Source organism: Budorcas taxicolor, chromosome 5, assembly GCF_023091745.1.
Source record: "Budorcas taxicolor isolate Tak-1 chromosome 5, Takin1.1, whole genome shotgun sequence".
Lineage (NCBI taxonomy): Eukaryota > Metazoa > Chordata > Mammalia > Artiodactyla > Bovidae > Budorcas > Budorcas taxicolor.
The window spans coordinates 40734029-40755509 of NC_068914.1; the positions used below are offsets into that span (position 1 = coordinate 40734029).

At 47.0% G+C, this 21481-nt stretch overlaps 1 protein-coding gene across 1 annotated transcript in view; it reads right to left on the reverse strand.

Annotated features, from left to right (window-relative positions):
- Positions 1–21481, reverse strand: part of DISC1 (DISC1 scaffold protein) — a 433412-nt gene that overhangs the window by 250942 nt on the left and 160989 nt on the right. The window contains exon 6 of the mRNA XM_052639485.1: positions 18733–18959. Coding sequence (XP_052495445.1) covers positions 18733–18959 — 227 coding nt within the window. The remainder of the gene's footprint in view (positions 1–18732; positions 18960–21481) is intronic.

Below are 21481 nucleotides of genomic sequence, written 5' to 3' on the forward strand. Positions count from 1 at the left end.
AGAAACCTATATGAAGGTCAGGAAGCAACAGTTAGAACTGGACATGGAACAACAGACTGGTTCCAAATAGGAAAATGAGTATGTCAAGGCTGTATATTGTCACCCTGCTTATTTAACTTATATGCAGAGTACATCATGAGAAACGCTGGGCTGGAAGAAGCATAAGCTGGAATCAAGATTGCCGGGAGAAATATCAATAACCTCACATATCCAGATGACACCACCCTTATGGCAGAAAGTGAAGAGGAATAAAAAGCCTCTTGATGAAAGTGAAAGAGGAGAATGAAAAAGTTGGCCTAAAGCTCAACATTCAGAAAATGAAGATCATGGCATCTGGTCCCATCACTTCATGGGAAATAGATGGGGAAACAGTAGAAACAGTGTCAGACTTTATTTTGGGGGGCTCCAAAATCACTGCAGATGGTGAGAGCAGCCATGAAATTAAAAGACACTTACTCCTTGGAAGGAAAGTTATGACCATCCTAGATAGCATATTCAAAAGCAGAGACATTACTTTGCCGATTAAGGTCCATCTAGTCAAGGCTATGGTTTTTCCAGTGGTCATGTATGGATGTGAGAGTTGGACTGTGAAAAAAGCTGAGCGCCGAAGAATTGATGCTTTTGAACTGTGGTGTTGGAGAAGACTCTTGAGGGTCCCTTGGACTGCAAGGAGATCCAACCAGTCCATTCTGAAGGAGATCAGCCCTGGGATTTCTTTGGAAGGAATGATGCTAAAGCTGAAACTCCAGTACTTTGGCCACCTTGTGCCAAGAGTTGACTCATTGGAAAAGACTCTGATGCTGGGATGGACTGGGGACAGGAGGAGAAGGGGACGACAGAGGATGAGGTGGCTGGATGGCATCACCGACTCAATGGACGTGAGTTTGAGTGAACTCCAGGAGTTGGTGATGGACAGGGAGGCCTGGTATGCTGCAATTCATGGGGTCGCAAAGAGTCGGACACAACTGAGCGACTGAACTGAACTGAACTGAATCTAAACAGTAGAAGCCAAGACATGGTTAAGGGCCAGAATAAGACATTTTTAGGGGAAAATATCAGCCAGGCAATTTGGGTTCAGTGACTCAGGATGAAATACAGTTTGAAGGAAGGGTCCAGCCAGAGGATCAAGTATGCTGCGACCACTGACCCATACCATGGACTTCCTCCCGTGAAGCGCTGCAGTGGGCTCTGAAGCGGTCCCCTGCTTTTGTCCTCACCCCCTACTGTCTATTCTTAATCCTATATCCAGAGTGAGCCTTCTCAGGCACTGCATGAAACCCATAAACCCATTCTCTAATGCACTCAGGTAAAGCCCATCCACGAGGACCAGCATGGCCCTCTCCCATAACCTCTCTGACCTTCTCCCCTACAACAACCTCCTTCACTTTCTCTGCCTGGCCACAGAGGCCTCCTGATGCTCGTCAAATCCACTGATGCAGACCCCTCCGGCTGGTGCTTTCCTTCCAAGACACACACCAGACCAGTCCCTCCTACCTTCCAGTCCCTACTCTGGTCTAAGCACTCCACACCCCCAGGGAGCCCAAACTGATTACTGCCTGTAAACCTGCACACTTAACATCTCGTCCTTTGTCTTCCCCCATAGCATTCACTGCCTCCTAACCGCCAGTGTGATTTACTTATTAATCGTGCTTACTGCTTATTTCTATTTACTGTTTATATCTGCTCTCTTCCCGCACTAGTAGGACAGCTCCACAAGGCCAAGGCTCTTCCATGTAGAAATACCTGGAGCATAGAGGGTGGTGAGTGAAGGAGCACCCTCTTGTCTTCTTCCTAAGGACCAGATGGGGCATTGTGGGAACATCCCCATCTCTATCAGACATGCCCTCAAACCACAGGGTGGTGAGAGGCTCCCTCTCTGCTCCACACCCCTACTGCCCCAGCGCAAGTGGGGATTAAGGGTGGGCTTCCCTGGTGGCTCAGACAGTAAAGCGTCTGCCTGCAATGCGGGAGACTTTGGTTCGATCTCTGGGTCAGGAAGATCCCCTGGAGAAGGAAATGGCAATTCACTCCAGCACTCTTGCCTGGAAAATCCCATGGACAGAGGAGCCTGATAGGCTACAGTCCATGGGGTCGCAAAGAGTTGGACACGACTGAGTGACTTCACTTCACTTCCCAGGTGGCACTAGTGGTAAAGAATTCACCTGCCAGTGCAGGAAACATAGAGACATGGACTCAGTCCCTGGGCTGGGAAGATCCCCTGGAGGAGGCCATGGCAACCCACGCCAGTATTCTTGCCTGGAGAATCCCATGCACAGAGGAGACTGGTGGGTTACAGTCCATGGGTCACAAAGAGTTGGACACGATTGAAGCAACTTAGCATGCACGCAGGCACGCATGAATGCAATATTGATTTAAGAAATAGTGCAGGATAGTAATCAAATCAGTGAACTCCAGCTCAGGCAGGAAGGTCAGAAAGATCTAATTCATTCAATATAGTCTCTTGAAGAACAGGCCAGGCTACTAAGAGTTCCATGCACATCCAGTTCTTTCCCATGCCACCCTTCCTCCTCACTGGCATTTGAGGACACTGGAGCTTTCCTTTCATTGTTTCAAGGATAGGGACCCCCACCCCACCCCCCGCCCGCAGTGGTACAGAGGTAAAGAACCCATCTGCAGTGTAGGAGATGCCAGGGATAAGAGTGCAATCCCAGGCCAGCAGATCCCCTGCAGGAAAATATGGCAACCCACTCCAGTATTCTTGCCTGGAAAATCTCATGAACAGGGGAGCTTGGTGGACTCAGCTCACACACTGCTCCTCACCAGCCTGCTGTGGGTGGAGGTTTATGTGAGAGGAAGAAGAGGTTAAAGACATGGTGTCCACTCAAGACGACCTCCTCTTCTCCTTCTAAATCCCAGCTCCTAGAAGTCCTGCTCTCTCTGACTTATCTCTTTTGGATGGCTCCTTTTCATAGAACATGTAGGGGTTGAATTGTGTCCCCCTAAAACTCATGTATTAAAGTCCTAATCCCCCATGTCTCAGCATGTCACTTTAATGGCGATAAGGTCACTGCAAATGTAATTGGTTAAGATGAGGCTGCTAGGGTGGGCCCCACTCCTATTTAACTGGTGGAGAAATTTTTACTCGGAAACATACATGGTCAGAAAACAGTGTAAAAAGATGCTGGGAGAAGACGGTCTTCTACAAGCTGAGGAGAAGCTTGGAACAGATCCTACCTCAAGGCTTCAGAAGGAACCAACCTCTCCCCCACCATCACCTTGATCTTGGACCTCTAACCACAATAAATGTCTGTGTGGAAGCCACCCATGTTCAGTACTTTGTTACTTAGTTGTGTCTGACTCTTTGTGACCCCATGGACTGTAGCCCACCAGGCTCCTCTGTCCATTGGATTCATCAGGCAAGAATACAGGAGTGGGTTTCCATGGCCTCCTCCAGGGAATCTTCCCAATCCAGGGATCGAACCTGGGTTTCCTGGACTGCAGGTAGACTCTTTACCATCTGGGCCACCAGGGCAGCCCAGAGCACCTTGCTACTCTTCCTTGCTAACACCTACAGCTGCATCTGGCATCTATCTGGTTACAGAATCCCATGCCCTGCTCAACTAGCAACCAACTATTTACTCCGTTTCTCCAGATGCTATCACTTTGGGAGGCATAACTCAAAAGACTCATCAGAAACTTGAATCTGTGCCCTCTCATAGTAATGCTTTCCACGCCTTTCATGGGTCCAGGCATTAGAGGGCTCTGCCCTTATTCTCCTTACTCCTGGAAGAAAATATCTATGGGGCCAAAGGTATTAATACATGCCCACACAGAAGCTGGTGAAGGCAGCTGAGACCAGAAGAGCCTTCCCAGAGAGCAATGAACCTGCTCTCTGCCTGGGCCCCTTTTTAAGGTCTTCCTCCCAAGGGTGGACCACACTGCAGGGATCAAGCAGTGACTACCTGGAAGGTGTGGCTAGTTCTTAGACATGCAGGCCAAGGGTCCCATCATAGTGCAGAAGAGACCACACGAAGGGGATACGAGCCAGGTCCTCCTGCTTCCACTGGCCTCCTGCTCTGGGCCACATGAGAGGCAGCCTGGAGGACGCCTCTGTGTTCATGTTCTAGAGAAACCACCTCACACGCATTTTTTCTTCCTCCATTAGTGATGCTTTCTCTCACCTCCAGGAAGCCAGCCATGACTACCCTCAGCACCAGCCTTGGCCATCAGCATTAAACTCACACCCAGGATGCCAAGCATACATCTGCCAGTGGAGGGGTGTGGATTCAATCCCAGGTCAGGAGTGAAGATCCCACATGACTCACAGTCAAAAAAACAGAACTTAAACAAAAGCAGTATTGTAATGAAGTCAATAAAGACTTTAAAAGATGGTCCACATTAAAAAAAACACTTTTTTACACATCAGTTATGCAAAGTGCCAGAGAGCATTAATGACAGAGGCAGAAATATAAGGCCATTTTTACTAAGCAACACATGAGTGTTCCTGCCTTCAGAACAGAATTGTGCAAAAAGTCTGCTGTCTGCTGGCCACTGAGCACCCAACTTTCTGCCTGTGTAGGTCTGACCATGTGCCAAAAGCTGCAGGAGCAGGAACGTCAGCTCAGCTTCCAGTCTTCTCCCTGCCGGCTGTCCCCATCCCCAGCTCCATCCCTTGTCTTGTTTCATAAAAACAAGTTTAAGAAGGAGAGACTGTTACTGAAGCAAACTAGAAGTGACATAAAGGGCAAGATGACAGCTGGCCTAGCACAGGCACTACTTGGTGGTGAATTAAAATATATATACAGATACAGGAATCCTTGACATTAACAACCTTGCCAATTACTGCTCAGGCCTCCAACCTTCTGTCAGGGGCAAGTGGTGAAGAAAATGACAGCAAAAACAGCTTTAGGAAATGCAGGACTTCATCCACTTGGCTTTTCCCCTTCCTTGGACCCTCCTCTCCTCACAGCTGATAATGTCACATGTCACCAGTGGGACATAGATGGAGCACAGACAACAAAAATGCCAAGAACTCCTCCAGGCTTCAGATGATCTCATAAAGGCACAACGGGACACACAGTCATCAGAGGTAAGCCACTCTCTGCGGCTGTAAAAGCGAGGAAGCTGGTCGCCTGAGACACTTACTCTGAGCAAAGGCTGCATGCAGTGAAGAGAGATATATGCCAACCTCTATGCCACTGCAGCGGAGAAGGCAATGGCACCCCACTCCAGTACTCTTGCCTGGAAAATCCCATGGATGGAGGAGCCTGGTAGGCTGCAGTCCGTGGGGTCTCGAACAGTTGGACACGACTGAGCGACTTCACTTTCACTTTCCACTTTCATGCATTGGAGAAGGAAATGGCAACCCACTCCAGTGTTCTTGCCTGGAGAATCCCAGGGACGGGGGAGCCTGGTGGGCTGCTGTCTATGGGGTCACACAGAGTCGGACACGACTGAGGCGACTTAGCAGCAGCAGCAGCAGGGCACTGCAGGCCATCCTTGTCACCTTGGGCATAGCACAGAATCCCTGTCCAGCAGGGGAGGGAGCCACACACAGGACTGACTCAAAAAGCTAGCTCATGTGTGGGGGACATGGGCCAGAATGAAGTATAGAAAGATTTTTTTAAAATAAATCATTTCTACAAATAGCCATGCCTATATCAGAGTAAGAAATATTTACAAGTAATCTGACAAAAATTGGGCACGTGCATTTTTAACTAATACGTTTGACGTTTTTCTCTCTAGCCCAAGCAGAAGAGGTTAAATAAAAGAACCAAAGCGAAATTGGCCAGAGAAATATTTGGACTTTTGGTCTGTTGATTCTTTCTCTAAATGTGGATCACATTAGTGACTCATATCCTTACCAAATATTTCTCTGAACTTCAGGGATCTTAGTCTAAACTTGAATAAGGATAATTCATTCTATCGCTCTTGAATCTTTGTGGTAAAGTCCAAATTCTCCAACTGACTCAGCAAACTCATGCTGAGATGTCAAATGTTATTAGGGCATGCACTCTTTTTAATAAAAGATGTCTGTCACTCATATGAAAGAGAAAAGAGTGAAAGTGTTAGTTGCTCAGTCATGTCTGACTCTTTGTGGCCCCATGGACTGTAGCCTGCCAGGCTCTCTCCATGGAATTCTCCAGGCAGCAATATTGGAATGGGGAGCCATTCCGTTCTCCAGGGGATTTTCTCAACCCAGGCATCAAACCTGGGTCTCTTGGATGGCAGGCAGATTCTTTACCATCTGAACCACCAAGAAACTCATATAAGCACTCCTAAAAGGGATCTAAGAGAGAAAGACAGAATAAACACAAGGATTTCCAATTTCTTTTAAAAAAAAAAAACCACTTCCTGGGGTCGAGGTGCTGATGGAAACATGCTGAGCGGAGGAAAGAGCCTTAATAATGAATTTACTGGATATATAGAATTTCCCAAATCAGTTGATATGAATAAAATGGTGCACATAGGCAAGCACACGCACACACATGCATACACACACAGCCTGGCCCCTGCCATCTCTTGCCAGTTTCCAGCTCCACTGACAAACCGCCTGACTTTACAGAGTCACACCTTGCATCGAAGCCCATTTCCATCAAGAATCACAGCTTTCTTTTGGCTGCACCATGAGGCATGTGGGATCTTAGTTCTCTGACCAGGGATCAAACCTGTGCCCCCTGCATTGGAGGCAGAGAATCTTACCCACTGGACCACCGGGGAAGTCCCAACCACAGCTTGGTTTCAACTGACAAATCTGTTATCTGGCTTATCTAAATATTCCAAGTGTTATTCCAACCAACTCTTCCTGCTGCCTCTCAAACAATTATATTCCAAACTGAAATTATAATGCATGTGCCAAAAACATTTTGACTTAGAGGCATTTGTCTGCAAGAGATTTTAGTTGCCCAATAAAGAAAAAAATGAACGGAGTCACAAAAATGAAGGACCCTATGTCTAGATCATAACTACTCTCCTTTCCACCTCTTCCTCCCAAGTTATTTTAAAGATATCTCTTTATATACAGTAAGAAAATACATTACTGGTGTCTTATTTTCTGAAGACTAGTAACCAAGATGGTGTCAGATTTCAACTACTATCATAACCCAAATGTATTTAAACATTCAAAAAGATTTCTATTCTTGGGCCTCTAGAGCTTTTCGCCACAAAATTCCTGTGAGTTCAATCCTTCAAACCCTACAATTTGATCCTGGGGAATATGATCCTGCCTCTGGGTTTATTCTGTTACAGGATCCAAAGGTAACATCCAATTTCCATTTCACTGTCCCCCTAATTCTGACTAGTTAATAAGTAATATCCCATTGCTTTCAGGGTTTTTAAAGAAATGTTTGCATTTCCACTTAATCCAAATATTTTTTTTAATGTATGTTGTTTCTCCTAAATTTCTAAACATGTATACTTTCTATAACTCTAAGGTTTACCAGAAAGGTTTTACTTTCTGTTTTGAGTTTAAAAAGCAAAGGAGTTCCAGAAAACATCTATTTCTGCTTTATTGACTATGCCAAAGCCTTTGACTGTGTGGATCACAACAAACTGAGGAAAATTCTTCAAGAGATGGGAATACCAGACCACCTGACCTGCCTCTTGAGGAATCTGTATGCAGATCAAGAAGCAACAGTTAGAACTGGACATGGAACAGACTGTTTCCAAACCAGGAAAGGAGTACGTCAAGGCTATATATGGTCACCCTGTTTATTTAACTTATATGCAGGATACATTACATGAAATGCCAGGATGGATGAAGCACAGACTGGAATCAAGATTGCTGGGAGCAATATCAGCAACCTCAGATACCCAGATGACACCACTGTCATGGCAGAAAGTGAAGAAGAACTAAAGAGCCTCTTGATGAAAGTGAAAGTGGAGAGTGGAAAAAGTTGGCTTAAAACTCAACATTCAGAAAACTAAGATCATGGCATCTGGTTCCATCACTTCACGGCAAACAGATGGGGAAACAATGGGAACAGTGAGAGATTTTATTTTCTTGGACTCCAAAATCACTGCAGATGGTGACTGCAGTCATGAAATTAAAAGACGCTTGCTCCTTGGAAGAAAACCTATGACCAACCTAGACAGCATATTAAAAAGTAGAGACATTATTTTGCCGACAAAGGTCCGTCTAGTCAAAGTTATGGTTTTTCCACTAGTCATGTATGGATGTGAGAGTTGGACTCTAAAGAAAGCTGAGCACCAGAGAATTGATACTTTTGAACTGTGGTGTTAAAGAAGACACCTGAGAGTCCCTTGGACTGCAAGGAGATCCAACCGGTCAACTCTAAAGGAAATCAGTCCTAAATAGTCATTGGAAGGACTGATGCTGAAGCTGAACTCCAATATTTTGGCCACCTAATGTGAAGAACTGACTCATTGGAAAAGACCCTGATGCTGGGAAAGATTAAGGCAGGAGGAGAAGGGGACAGAGGATGACATCAACGACTCAATGAACATGAGTTTGAGCAAGCTCCGGGAGTGGGTGACGGACAGGGAGGCCTGGCGTGCTGCAGTCCATGGGGTCACAAAGAGTCAGACATGATTGAGTGACTAAACTGAACTGATGCTCTTCTGATTCATCTTTAACTATCTGCCATCTGGCCAAAAACAAGCATATGCACGTAAAGCTGCAGACACGGCTTAAACCTTACATTTCTCTCAGGCTCTTTCAAAACTCGCTGACAAAGCAACACATCGGATTCCTGAAACTGGGGAATACTATAAATTTCATTTCCTAAAATGCTTCCCTGAGCAAGCTAAAGATTTACACATTTTATTGGATAAAAGATTGCAAAAATAGACTGCTCATGAGCAAAATGAATAAACAGCAGGAAAAAAATCTAGCTGACTAAACAAATAGATGAATAAATAATCAAATACCAACATCAATATCACTCAAAGAGGAAGCTGAGGGAATTTGTCTAAAAGGATGTACAAAGTAATTTTGATAACGGTGGCCCAGGATGAGCACAGTAACAAACAAATGACCCCCATGTATAAGGCACCAGGCCTCCCTGCCCATGTGTAAAGGAAACCTAGAGGTCCTGGTACATGACTTCCCAGCAGCCTAGGAATCAGTGCAGGGCAGGGCAGGCCTTGAGCAGCTTGGAAAAATGGAAGTGTTAGTTGCTCAGTCGTGTCCAACTTCTTGTGACCCTCTGGACGGTAGACCGCTAGGCTGCTCTGCGCGTAGAATTCTCCAAGCAAGAATACTGGAGGGGGTAGCTATTCTCTTCTCTCTCCTGACCCAGGGATCAAACCCAGGTCTCCTGCATCGCAGGCAGATTCTTTACCATCTGAGCCACTAGGGAAGCCCAGGTGCAGCTTGGAAAAGACGTGCTAATAACCGACTGAAGTCCCAGCCAGTAAGGAGCAGGTGTTCCAGACCTGGGGACATTTGCTGCAGTCCCCGGGAAAGGGTCTCTCAGCAGAACTCAATGACTTCTGCTGGAAGAGCTTTAAACCTTCAGCTCAAAGTATGAAGAACAGTTTAGTTGGGCGTATTCTTTAACATCTGAAAAGTTAAAGCAGGAACCAAAAACCTACAGCCTGAAGACAGGATAACACGTTCAGGATTTATCAGGAATAAGAAAATTTGATGAAGGGGGGTGGAGGGTTGTAGAAGACACACAAGTTACATAGAAATCAAGCATAGGACAATTCTCAAGTCGACAATAATGAAAAATTAAAATTGAAATTGACCAGAGTAAAAACTATTAGAAGAGGCCACAGGCATTCACCTAGGCTGAGAGCTGACTCACAGTCATAGCACCCAGAGAACCAGCTACAGTCACTTCAGTCTCTGAGAATCCATGTGGCTCGAGTCGAAAATAGTTTATCAGATACCTAAGCTATAAAAGAAGAATGGATAAGTCCATATATTACAAGTTTCCCAAAATAACTACCTAAATAATAATAAATGTTGTAAATTCCCTGAAGAAAACAAAGCATGGAGAATTTATAAAATATGAAAATGCAGCATTTAAAAATAAATGACCACAGGAACTTCCCTGGTGGTCCAATAGCTAAGATTCTGTGCTCGCAATGCAAGGGGGCCCAGGTTTCCCTGGGGGCTCAGATGGTAAAACATCTGCCTACAATGCAGGAGACCTAGGTTCAATCCCTGGGTCAGGAAGATCTTCCGGAGAAGGCGATGGCAACCCACTCCAGTACTCTTGCCTGGAAAATCCCATGGACGGAGGAGCCTGGTAGGCTACAGCCCACGGGGTGGCAAAGAGTCGGACACAACTGAGCGACTTCACTTTCTTTCAGAGATTTCATGCCCATGCCACAACTGGTGCAATGGGCATGAACTTGGGCAAACTTTGGGAAACAGGAACAGCGAGGAACAGGGAGGCCTGGCGTGCTGTAGCCTATGGGCTGCTGCAAAGGAGGCCTGGCACGCTGCAAAGTCAGACATGACTGGGCGAGTGAACATCAACAGGCAAATAAATCAGTAAATACTTCCAAATAAATCAATAACATTAAAATATATAGCCACTTTTTCATCCTCCTCTGCTCTTTTTTTAAATCTTCCTTTGTTTTACGTTTTTTCAGTCCTAATAAATTTACTTTAGCACGAAATAAAGTTGTTGTTGTTGCTGTTATTTTAATCTGTAAGTAAGATAAGATTCCTCCTCGGGATTTCTCAAATGTACTAAACAAAATACAGAAGTCAGGGTCCTGTTTCCTCCAGGTAAGTGGCATCCACACATGCCCAGACAGGTGGTAGTTTCAAGTCTTTTCCTTCTTTTCCAAGCCTTTCCTTCTTTTCCAAGGTGTGGCCCTGTAAAAACTTTCCATTGCCTGTGATGATGACTTTCCAAAGGAAACGTGAGGACACTACAGTCATTCCCAACTCTAAACAGTGGCCCCTGGGAGACCAACTCCGTCTTCATCCAGTGGACCTCCCTGGTGGCTCAGCTGGTAAAGAATCCAGCTGAGACCACGCAAGAGATCCGAGTTCCATCCCTGGATTAGGAAGATCCCCTGGAGAAGGAAATGGCAAGCCACTCCAGTATTCTTGCCCAGGAAATCCCAGGGACAGAGGAGCCTGGTGGGCTACAGTCCATGTGGTCGCGAAGAGCTGGACACGACTGACCAAATAAGCCACCTGCTCACCATCAGCAGTGACTCATCTGGAAAAGAGCAAGCCTGAGCGCTGCAGCTCTGGGTGGTTGTCACCTGCCTAGGGAACAGTACAGGGGAGCATATTTGGGGGCTACGAGGAACAGAATGACCGATTTTTTGAAGCCATTTATTTTAACCTATTTTACAAAGTCTGAAATTGCAAAGTGTTCGAGATCTGGAAGAGACCTCCAGCGTTATCCAGTTCAAACCTCCACTGATAAACAAGACTTCCTGTTCTGCGGGCACCCAGCAGCTCCTCTCCTCCCGCAGCTCCTCTCCTGCATTCCTGTCTTTGAAACTGCTCCCACCCCTCTGACCTAGTCAGTTGCCTGGTGGTCTCCCCAGGCTGCCTGTGTTTGGAGACCTGTTTGCTCTGATCCCTCTCAGGTGCCACCTTGTGATCCGTTGGGCTCAGAGAGAACTTGCTGGCCTGAAATGGCAGCATTCTCTCTTGCTTGGATCAGTTGCACACCTTTCCACTTCCCGTCAGGTGTACCTGCTCCAAGCCCCGCTCTCTTCCAGACCATCCATGCTAACCACCTCTCTCCCCTCCATTTCCAAACCTGGCCAAAGGCCTCAGGACCCTACTGCAGTGTGAATCTGGACCCTCAGCAGCCTCATCTACAAAACACATTGCAAAAACCAGTGTGTCGCCCAGCATACCTTATAGGGTTGTGAGCAGAAATGAACTTTTGTAAATAATTTGTTATTGTTTAGTCATTAAGTCACATCCAACTCTTTTGAGACCCCATGGGCTATGTAGGGCTCCTCCAGTCCGTGATACTTTCCTGACAAGAATACTGGAGTGTGTTGCCATTTCCTTTTCCAGGGGATCTTCCCATCTGTATCTCCTGCGCTATAGGCAGATTCTTTACCACTGAGCCCCTAGGGAAGCATATAGTGATATTTAAATTAACGTATTGAAAGTGAAAGTGAAGTCGCTCAGTCGCCTCCGACCCTTTGTGATCCCATGGACTGTAGCCTATCAGGCTCATCCGTCCATGGGATTTTCCAGGCAAGAGTGCTGGAGTGGATTTACATTTCCTTCTCCAGGGGATCTTCCCGACACAGGGATCGGACCCAGGTCTCCTGCATTGCAGACAGATGCTTTACCATCTGAGCCACCAGGGAAGCCCAAAGTGAGGGCCTTAATGTATTATTATACTGCAAATCAAAATAAGAAAGACGATTGATAAACATGAGAGCTGTCTTGAACACTGAGGACGCCGTCTAATCAAGGAAGACTTCCTGCAAGAAGTGTCGGTCTCATGCCGCTTATACGTTGCAACCTCACTGCATTCATTGAGTCTCTGGGCAAAGATTTGCCTGCCTCATGAATCCGTGGGAAAACCAAGGTGTCTGTTTTAAAAATAAAGGAAGAAAAGTCAGAATCTCACCGCAAAACCTAGCAGTTTTAGCAACACAAAGCAGTTCCCCTCCTCCAGATAAGTCCTCGTAGTTTCAGTCCCATCAAGCCCCTGTCTTGACAAACCAACTAGATGAAGGACAAAGCTGAGAAAGAAGAAAAGCAAAGACCAGAAGTAGAGACTGAAGCACACGATCACAGCAAGTGGAGAAGAGGCATGGAGATCAGGAGCATTTCTTCTGTCTGCACCACTGTCCCAACGTGGTGCCATCCCCCAGGCGCATCGTCAGGACACACACAGCTGCTTCCCCTACCCCTGAACACACCCGTTGAGAATCAGCTATGCTCGTCCCACATCCTGGAGTCTGTTTTCTGATTCAGGCCCTGCTGTTTCTTTTAACTATAATAAGATAAAGTATCTGGGAGGAAAGTGGGACTATTGATGCTTCTTTCCCAGTCAATTGTGAACTGTGCTGAATTTCATTATTTCAAATCTCACTTAAACAGAGTTGTGGCATCAGCCTGGCTGCTCATTGTGGGCTGAGGGTAGGTATGACGGGAGGCTTGAGCACCTCCAAGAACTGGTCAGCCATGCCAAGGGGCCCTAGGAGGTTAAGTCACGAGGCCCAGGGAACAGGCCCGGCTCTCCATCCAAACCCCCAGCAACTCAGACACACCTACCAAGGTCCAACCAGTCTCGCAGTAACCAGAGCTTGTGTTTGTTTTGCAGTTTGTGCCAATGGTTTGTAAAAAGATGTGACATGTTTCTTCCAACTGTACAACCAGAGACGATTCATCCATGAGCTGCCAGAATACATTTCATTTGAAGCATGAAAAATTCCAGGAGCCAAGGAATGAAGAACTCAACCACAGACTAATGCAAAGCAGCCAAGCATCTCTAAAGAATGTTAGCAAATAATGGAGCCCTCACTCGGCTCTGTCAGTTACTAGTACATTCCTACCTGGCTTTGCAGTCAGCCAGGGTCACAGCCGGCCCTGCCTCTACTGATGCTCAAGGCTCCCAGACCAACAAGAGGGGCTGAGCTGACCGCCCTAGAGGCAGATGAGCTGCAAATCACAGCCCTCCTCCACGTACGGAAATAAACAGATGGACACTCACATCCCTCAGGAAAACCCCAGAAACTGTCACCCCCTCCCTCTGTCCCCATTCTTCCCACCCCCTACTCTACCCCTCAATCCCACTACAGAGAAGGGAAGGGTAGGTTCCCAAGGGAGAGTGAATCAGGCTTACTGGAAAAATAGCTGTCCTTCTAGACCTCTCCCATCACAGGAAGACTTGCAGGAAGAAACGAGGAGTTTGTTCTAAAGCCAAAGGACTGGAATCCCAGGGATGAGGGAAATTGCAATGACAATTTGTCTTCTGAGTGGCTCCTGTCCCTCACCCATCCCTACCCTGTAAGCTTTCATATTGCAAAATGTCTAATTCCCAAGTAGTTAAAAACATTCTCCTCTTGTTTGGAGGAAGAAATCCACTCTCTTTGGCTCCATCAGAAGGCAACTCGGATATTTGAAAAGGCAGCTCTTCATTCCATCCTGATAAATTATTTGATACTGGGCTTCCCTGGTGGCTCAGACTGTAAAGAATCTGCCTGCAATGGAGAAGACCAGTGTTCAAGCCCTGGATCAGGAAGATCCCCTGGAGAAGGGAATGGCAACCCACTCCAGTATTCATGCTAGGAGAACTCCATGGACAGAGGAGCCTGGCGGGCTACAGTCCATGGGGTCGCAGAGTCGGACATGACTGAGCAACTAACACACGCATACACACGTTATTTTATCCAAGACACAGACATCAGAACATTCAAACTGCTGCTTTGATTTCTACCAAAATACCCAAATATAAAGCCACCGGGCCTCTCATCCCCAGCACATGGCCTTCTACTTTGTCTTTCTCAAACATCAGCCCAAGGATTCCCCAGCAAGCTACAGTCAGAACGTGGCACCCACATAAGCAGAGTCTCCGGCAGCAGTTATCCCAGGAATGCCCAGTGCTCTTAGGAAGCTCCTCCCCAAACCAGTGTGTGGTTTATCCAAGCAAAGAAGCAGAGCCTCCCCTTGAATTTGCACACTGTTGATAGAGTCGCTCAGAAGCAGCTCCTCCCCAGACAGCATCCTAAGCTTATAGCTGGCCTCTGAAAAACCTTCATGGATGATGACAAAGATGGTTAGGATGTTGAATGATCTGTTTCTCCAGCTTTCTCTAACCTCTCTTCCTAAGACCAAGATTTTCCTGTTTCACAATTTGTCCCGATCTCTCCAACGGGTCTGAGAAGAAACTACAGTCAACCCTCGAACAACGCAGGTTTGAACTGCAAGAGTTCACCTATACACAGCTATTTTTCAATACTAAATACTGTTAGTGGCTGGTTGTTGGTAGAATCTGGGGATGCAGAGAAACCATGGATACAGAGCCAGCTATAAGCCACCGAGGGGCTGAAAGTGAAAGTTGCTCAGTTGTGTCTGACTCCTGGCAACCCCACAGACTGTAACCCACCAGGCTCCTGTGGCCAAGGAGTTCTCCAGACAAGAACACTGGAGTGGGTTGCTATTCCCTTCTCTAGGGGATCTTCCCAACCCAGGGATTGAACCCAGGACCCCTGCATTGAGAGTGTAACATCTTAGCCATTGGACCAGCAGGTAAGTTTCCCATGTTGATCTCTACCTTTAATGATCCTGGGATCTTCCCTCCTACCCTCACTGGGCAACAATTAGTCCTTTTATTCCTAAGACTCTCGCTCCTACACAGAGCCCTGCTGGGTTCAGGTCACTGAGACGCCCAGGTGTTCCCACAGGCAGAGAGGCACAAAAAGTGACAGACTGCTCTTGACCTGAACTCTGTAACCTCACTGGGCACAGGTGGACTCGGGGATGATGGCTCCTCCCAAGGAGCCCCCAGCCAGCACCGCAGCACATTTAAGAGCCAGCCTTGCATCCGATTTCCCTAAAAATGTTGTAAAATCGGATTGCCACACACCTTGAAAGGTCGTTCAAGAGCCTGTTCAGTTGATTAGAGCACTGGATGACTTAGCAAAAGTCACACTTTTATTTCGACTGCATCTCATCCTGATTAAAAAGGCACAGCTGGAGCACGTGGGCATCGTAACAGACTAGAGATGGTAAGATCTGAGTTCAGGAGCCAAGCTCCATCAGCCACCATACTCGGGAGTCTCTTGTTTTAGACTGAGGCCTCTAAGTGGAAACTCTTTCATTGGTTCAGACCCAGAGGCATCTATAGGTGGATATAAGTAGTCTCTAACTAGCTGCATCCCCTGGAAACTTCAAGCTTTTATTTCTTCAACCATTAAATAGAATAACAAGCCCAGCCTGCCCACCACACGGGTTGCTCTGCGAGCCATGAGTTGATGAGTGAGAAACCAGCCTCTGCCCGCACACCTGCAGGGACGCTGCCCAGGGATTCAGCTCAAAGCACAGAGGCATTGTGAATCCTGCAGCAGGGCCAAAGGTAAGCACACCCCAGTTTTTCCCCTCGAAGAGCTTGTGAGTGACATAAAAGGAGTCAAACCAGCCTCTCTGCTGCTCAAAGCGAAAGGAGAAATAAGTAGGACACATCTGGACAGAGGGGCAGAAGAGGCTCACTTTCAGCCTCGGGTGTAAATTGCATTTATAGAAACAAATGTATATGTACAGCTCATGTCATCTACGTATTCCTATATATTAATGTGTTTGTGTGTGCTTAGTCACTCAGTCCTGCAGCCCGCCAGGCTCCTCTGTCCTGGCAAGAACACTGGAGTGGGCTGCCATTCCCTTCTGCAGGCGATCTTTCCAATCCAGGAATGGAACCCATGTCTCCTGCGTTGCAGGAGGATTCTTTACCATCTGAGCCAGCAGGGAAGCCCATATGTCAGCACATCCGTCTACCACCATGCATACATCACATGCATGATTACACATGACACGTAACATCATGTGTGCGTGTCTACATGCATGTGTGTGTTGTCTGTGTGTGTGTGCGCATGTGTGCATATATGTGTGTGTGGGCTTCCCTGCTGGCTCAGATGGTAAAGACTCTGCCTGCAATGCAGGAGACCCGGGTTCAACCTCTGGGTTAGGAAGATCCCCTGGGGAAGGGAATGGCAACCCACTCCAATATTCTTGCCTGGAGAATTTCATGGAAAAAGAAGCCTGGCATGATCCATGGGATCACAAAGAGTCAGACACAACTGAGAAACTAACAGTTTCACACTTTCACATGTGTGTGCACATGTGTAAGTGTGCGTGTGTATATATGTATGTGTGTGCATGCATACGTGTGTGCTTGTATATGCATGTGTGTGTGCATGTGTGTGTGTGTATGTGTGTGTGTGTGTAGAAAGACTTCCACAGGAGGGATATGGGAAGCAGGAGTAGGAAAGGTCCCCAGAGGCCAAGGCTGTACAGTGGGGGTGAAGGAGAAAGGGCACAGGCAGGCTTGATGGTCAGCTTCCTTTGACTAAAATCTGGCAACAACACACGTCTTCCCCTTCCCTGTGGATGGAGCCCAGGGTTAAAGCTCTGCAGGGAAATATCAGGGCTGGGACGGGGAAGGGGAGGACATGGTGAGCATCTTCCTGGATGAGCATTCCAGCTGATACCACCGAGTGTGGCATGTGTACGAGGGCAGATACTTGCTAAACAGTCTAAGACACATTTGGACGGCAGTTAGAAGGCTTCTAAAGATGGAAATCCCTGTGATGAAAAGGACAGGCACCATTATATGACCATAAAGGGGCGTGCTGCCACCCAGGCACCATCATATGACCTTTATATTGATACATTTTAACCCAATTCATCCGAGTAACAGCCCCCCGATAATAAGTGGTTCCAACTAATATGCGGATGAGTAGATAGCAAGAGTCCCTATTCTCAACCGCTACAGGTGGTAAGGTTTTCTTAAGTGTTTTCTGCAGCATAATTATCGAGCAGCACACTCATTCCCCTCGTCGCTGCACCCGCTGCCCCCTCAAGCCTCGCCACCAGCTCGACTTCTGTCTAATAGGAGTAAGGGCAGCTTCCGTCTTTGGCCAGAATAAGGTAATGACCTCCCAGAAGGTCAGAGGTCCACACGTATTTCTTGTGTCTTCCTCAACAGAGAACACAGGGAAGGTTCTCCCTCCACAAGTGGGTAAGAAACTAGGCTTTGACGTAACAAACACGAATTTTAGTATCAGTTTTGCCTCTTATCAATTGAGACTTTGGCAAACTATTTGATCTTCCTAAACTCTCTTATCCTCATCTGTGAAATGGATATAATAATAGACACCACTCATAGCATAAAGCTTAGCACAGCGCCTGACACATAGTAAGACTCAATAAATGCTGGTTGTCATGAATGATCATTTCTTCTTCCTGGTCACTGATTGAGTCTCCCCTCTTAGTAGCTCATTCCCTCCTTCGTCTCCAGGCTTCCCTGGCGGCTCTGATGATAAAGAGTCTGCCTGCCATGCAGGAGACCCAGGTTCGATCCCTGAGTCAGGAAGATTCCCCTGGAGAAGGAAATGGCAACCCACTCCAGTATTCTAGCAAGGAGAATTCCATGGACAGAGGAGTCTGGTGGGCTACAGTCCATGGGTCGCAACGAGTCAGACACAATTGAGCGACTAACACTTTCTAACATTCCCCTTGTCTCCAGACGATTGTCCTCAGTAAAGGTTGGCATCAGACTCTCCAACCGGTCAAACTCCAATAGATCCCAAAGAGAGAGCAGGCGCCCCGGGGGCGTTAGGAAATGGGGAAGGTGCTGAGCAGAATGGAGAGAAAGAGGCATTTAGCAGGTTGGGTGCATCCTGCTCAGTCGCTTCTGACTCTTTGCAACCCTATAGACTGTAGCCCACCAGGCTCCTCTGTCCATGGGATTCTCCAGGCAAAAATACTGGAGTGGGTTGCCATGCCCTCCTCTAGGGGATCTTCCTGATCCCGGGATCGAATTCGTATCTGCCTGTGTCTCCTGCAGTGCAGACGGGTTCTTTACCCACTGAACCACCTAGGAAGCCCAATAGGTTGGGTAGCCACGGTGTGGAATGTCCTGCAGTGCACAGGGCTGCCCCACACAAAGAAGGGCCTTGATCCTCAAAATGCCGAGAGTACTTTCCCTTGAAAATACACAGCACTGCTTGGAAAATACTGAGTTGATGGAAAAGTTCCTTGGCCAACCCAATATTTACATATGTAGGACCGCAGACTAAATCAACCCCATAAACAGATCGACAAGGCGAGAGATCCAAAATCACTTAGGAAATCACCAGTACCTCCGGATGGCTTCAGGTGGCTCTGCACGGAGGGGAATCTGCTCGGCCAAGGCCAGGGTGTCCTGCAAGGTCTTGGTGACCTCCTGCAGCTCGCCCAGGGACAATCCTCCCACAAGGTCGCAGCCCTGCCACGGGAGAAGCCGCTCCTGCTCCTCAATTTCCCGTCTCAGCTGTTGATCTTTTGCTTCCAGAACAGACATCCTGGCTTGGAGGGTCTCAATTTCTTTCTGCAGAGAATGGAGAGAGCAGGTTTTGTAAATTAACCCCATTCATGGTCGACTACACTGCTGAGAACTCTCTCTTTACAGGAGAGTTCGCCACCTGCATGAGGGCCGTGAAGCTCCCCTTGAAGGCGGGCAGATTTTTGGAGGTTTGCTGAACTGGAAAAATCATGCCAGCTTTGTATTTCTGATTAGCTGGCATAAGGAAAAAGCTTCCCTCCCAAGCATTAAATAACTGTGGGTGGTGAGCCAAGAATTAGACTTGGAAGAATCCAGCAAATATGTAAACCACTTACTTCATTTCAGGTGATAGAGCCAGAACAGAGTGCAACAAACTTCAGGGACTTGAGAGGCCAGCAAAGCAGCTAACACGACCAAAAAAGGAAAGCAAACAAGCCTTGGCGGGTCTGCCCCCAAGCATGCAGATGCAGAATGCAGAGAAAGACTAGAAGCCATAGTTTCCTAAGTCTAAGGATTGAAAGAACAGTGAGATGCCACAGATAGGGTTATGCAGCCTAAGGTTCATAAAAACATTAAATAAATTTAATTTCCACTAATATGACAACCCAAATCCCAAGAATTGAGTATCATCCAATCTTGAGGTCAATGAACAAAACAAGCAGCAGGTAATTGAATGCCCGCTGTGCACACAGCGTTATGGCAGATAATCATCTCAGTGCCCATAGCATCCTGAATCTCCAATGAGACTCTTTTAATCAACATACGCCCATGGTTCCTGCGGTGGCCGCCAGCTGATAAGAGCACAGCTCTAATACTGGCTGTCTCCCCATCTCACCCATGTCCTCGCAACCCCAAGATGCCGACCACCCTACCTGACCGACCTGCTGACCCCTCCTCCAGTAGGGGTGGGAAGAGACACAGGAGGAGGTACTGAAGATCCACGGCTAAGACATGCTAAGAAGACAACAGCGTGTATCCCACTGGTCCAAGATCATGGTATCACTGACAGGGTCTCCCACCACACCTCCCTACTTCCTACCTTTGAATTCCCATACCTATTCTTTCCGTTTTTGTTTGTTTGGGTTTTTTCCACTGTAGTAAAATACAAGTAATAGAAAACTTACCATCTTAACCATCCATCTCCAGGATTCTTTTCATCCTGCCAAACTGAACTCTGACCCCCCTCTCCCCCTGCATTCAGCCTTGGAAGCCATCTTTCTACTTTATTTCTCTGTGACTCTGACTCCTCCGGGTGTCTACACGTGGAATCATACAGTATCTTTCCTTTCATGGCTGGCTCATTTCACTTAGAATAATGTCCTCAGGGTCCATCCATGCTATAGTATGTGTCAGAATGTTCTTCCTTTTAAAGGCTGAATTTACATGCTTCATTGTATTTATATACCACATTTTGTTTACCCAGGCATCCCCGGTAGCTAAGCTGGTAAAGAATCTGCCTGCAACGCAGGAGACCCTGGTTCAATTCCTGGGTTGAGAAGATCCCCTGGAGAAGGGATAGGCTACTCACTCGAGTATTCTGATCTGGAGAATTCCATTGACAGAGGAGCCTGGCAGGCCAAAGTCCATGGGGTTGCAAAGAGTCAGACAGGACTGAGCAACGTGCACTTTGCTTATCCATTCATCTGTTGATAGACACTTGGGTTGTTGCTTCCACCTTTTGACTATTGTGAATAACGCTGCTGTGAACACATCTTTGAGTCCCTGCTTTCAATTCTTTGCAGTCTTATACCCAGAAGTGAAACTGCTGAATCACATGGTAACTCGACTTTTAATTTTTTAAAGAAACACCATACTGTTTTCCACAGTGGCCCTCCACCCTATTCTCACACAGAAGTCAAAATGCCTTTTCGAAATGTGGTCAATTGCATCACTTCACTGGTTAACCAACCCCACTCCATGGCTCGCATTCCAGTCAGAAAAAACCCCAAGACTTCACAAAGGCCTGCCAGCCACCCCCATCACTGATTTTCTCCTCTTCTCCCCCAGCACTGTGCCAAGAATGCTTCCTTCAAACACTCAGTATATGCATGTGCACTAAGTCACTCCAGTCATAACCAATTTCACAACCCTCTGGACCGTAATCTGCTAGGCTCCTCTGATGGGATTCTACAGGCAAGAATACTGGAGTGGGTTGCCATGCCCTCCTCCAGGGGATCTTCCCAACCCAGGGATCAAACCCACATCTCTTATGTCTCCTGAGTTGGCAGACAGGTTCTTTACCACGAAGCCCTCAAACACTAGGTAGCCTGGGCTAAAAATATGTTCTGTGCACTCTGATATCATCAGGAATATTCACCTCCAGCTGGTGAATATTATTCAGAATCAAAAATCAGACTTCACATTTTCAGCTACCTGAACTTGCTCAACAAGTGTGCTCAACGTGGTGAGCTCAAGAGTGTGAAAGCACCAGTTTACTGGAAAATATTTTCAAACTGGAGAAGGAAATGGCAACCAGTATTCTTGCCTGGAAAATTCCACGGACAGAGGTATCTGGCGGGCTACATGTAGTCCATGGAGCTGCAGAGTCAGACATGACTTAGCAATTA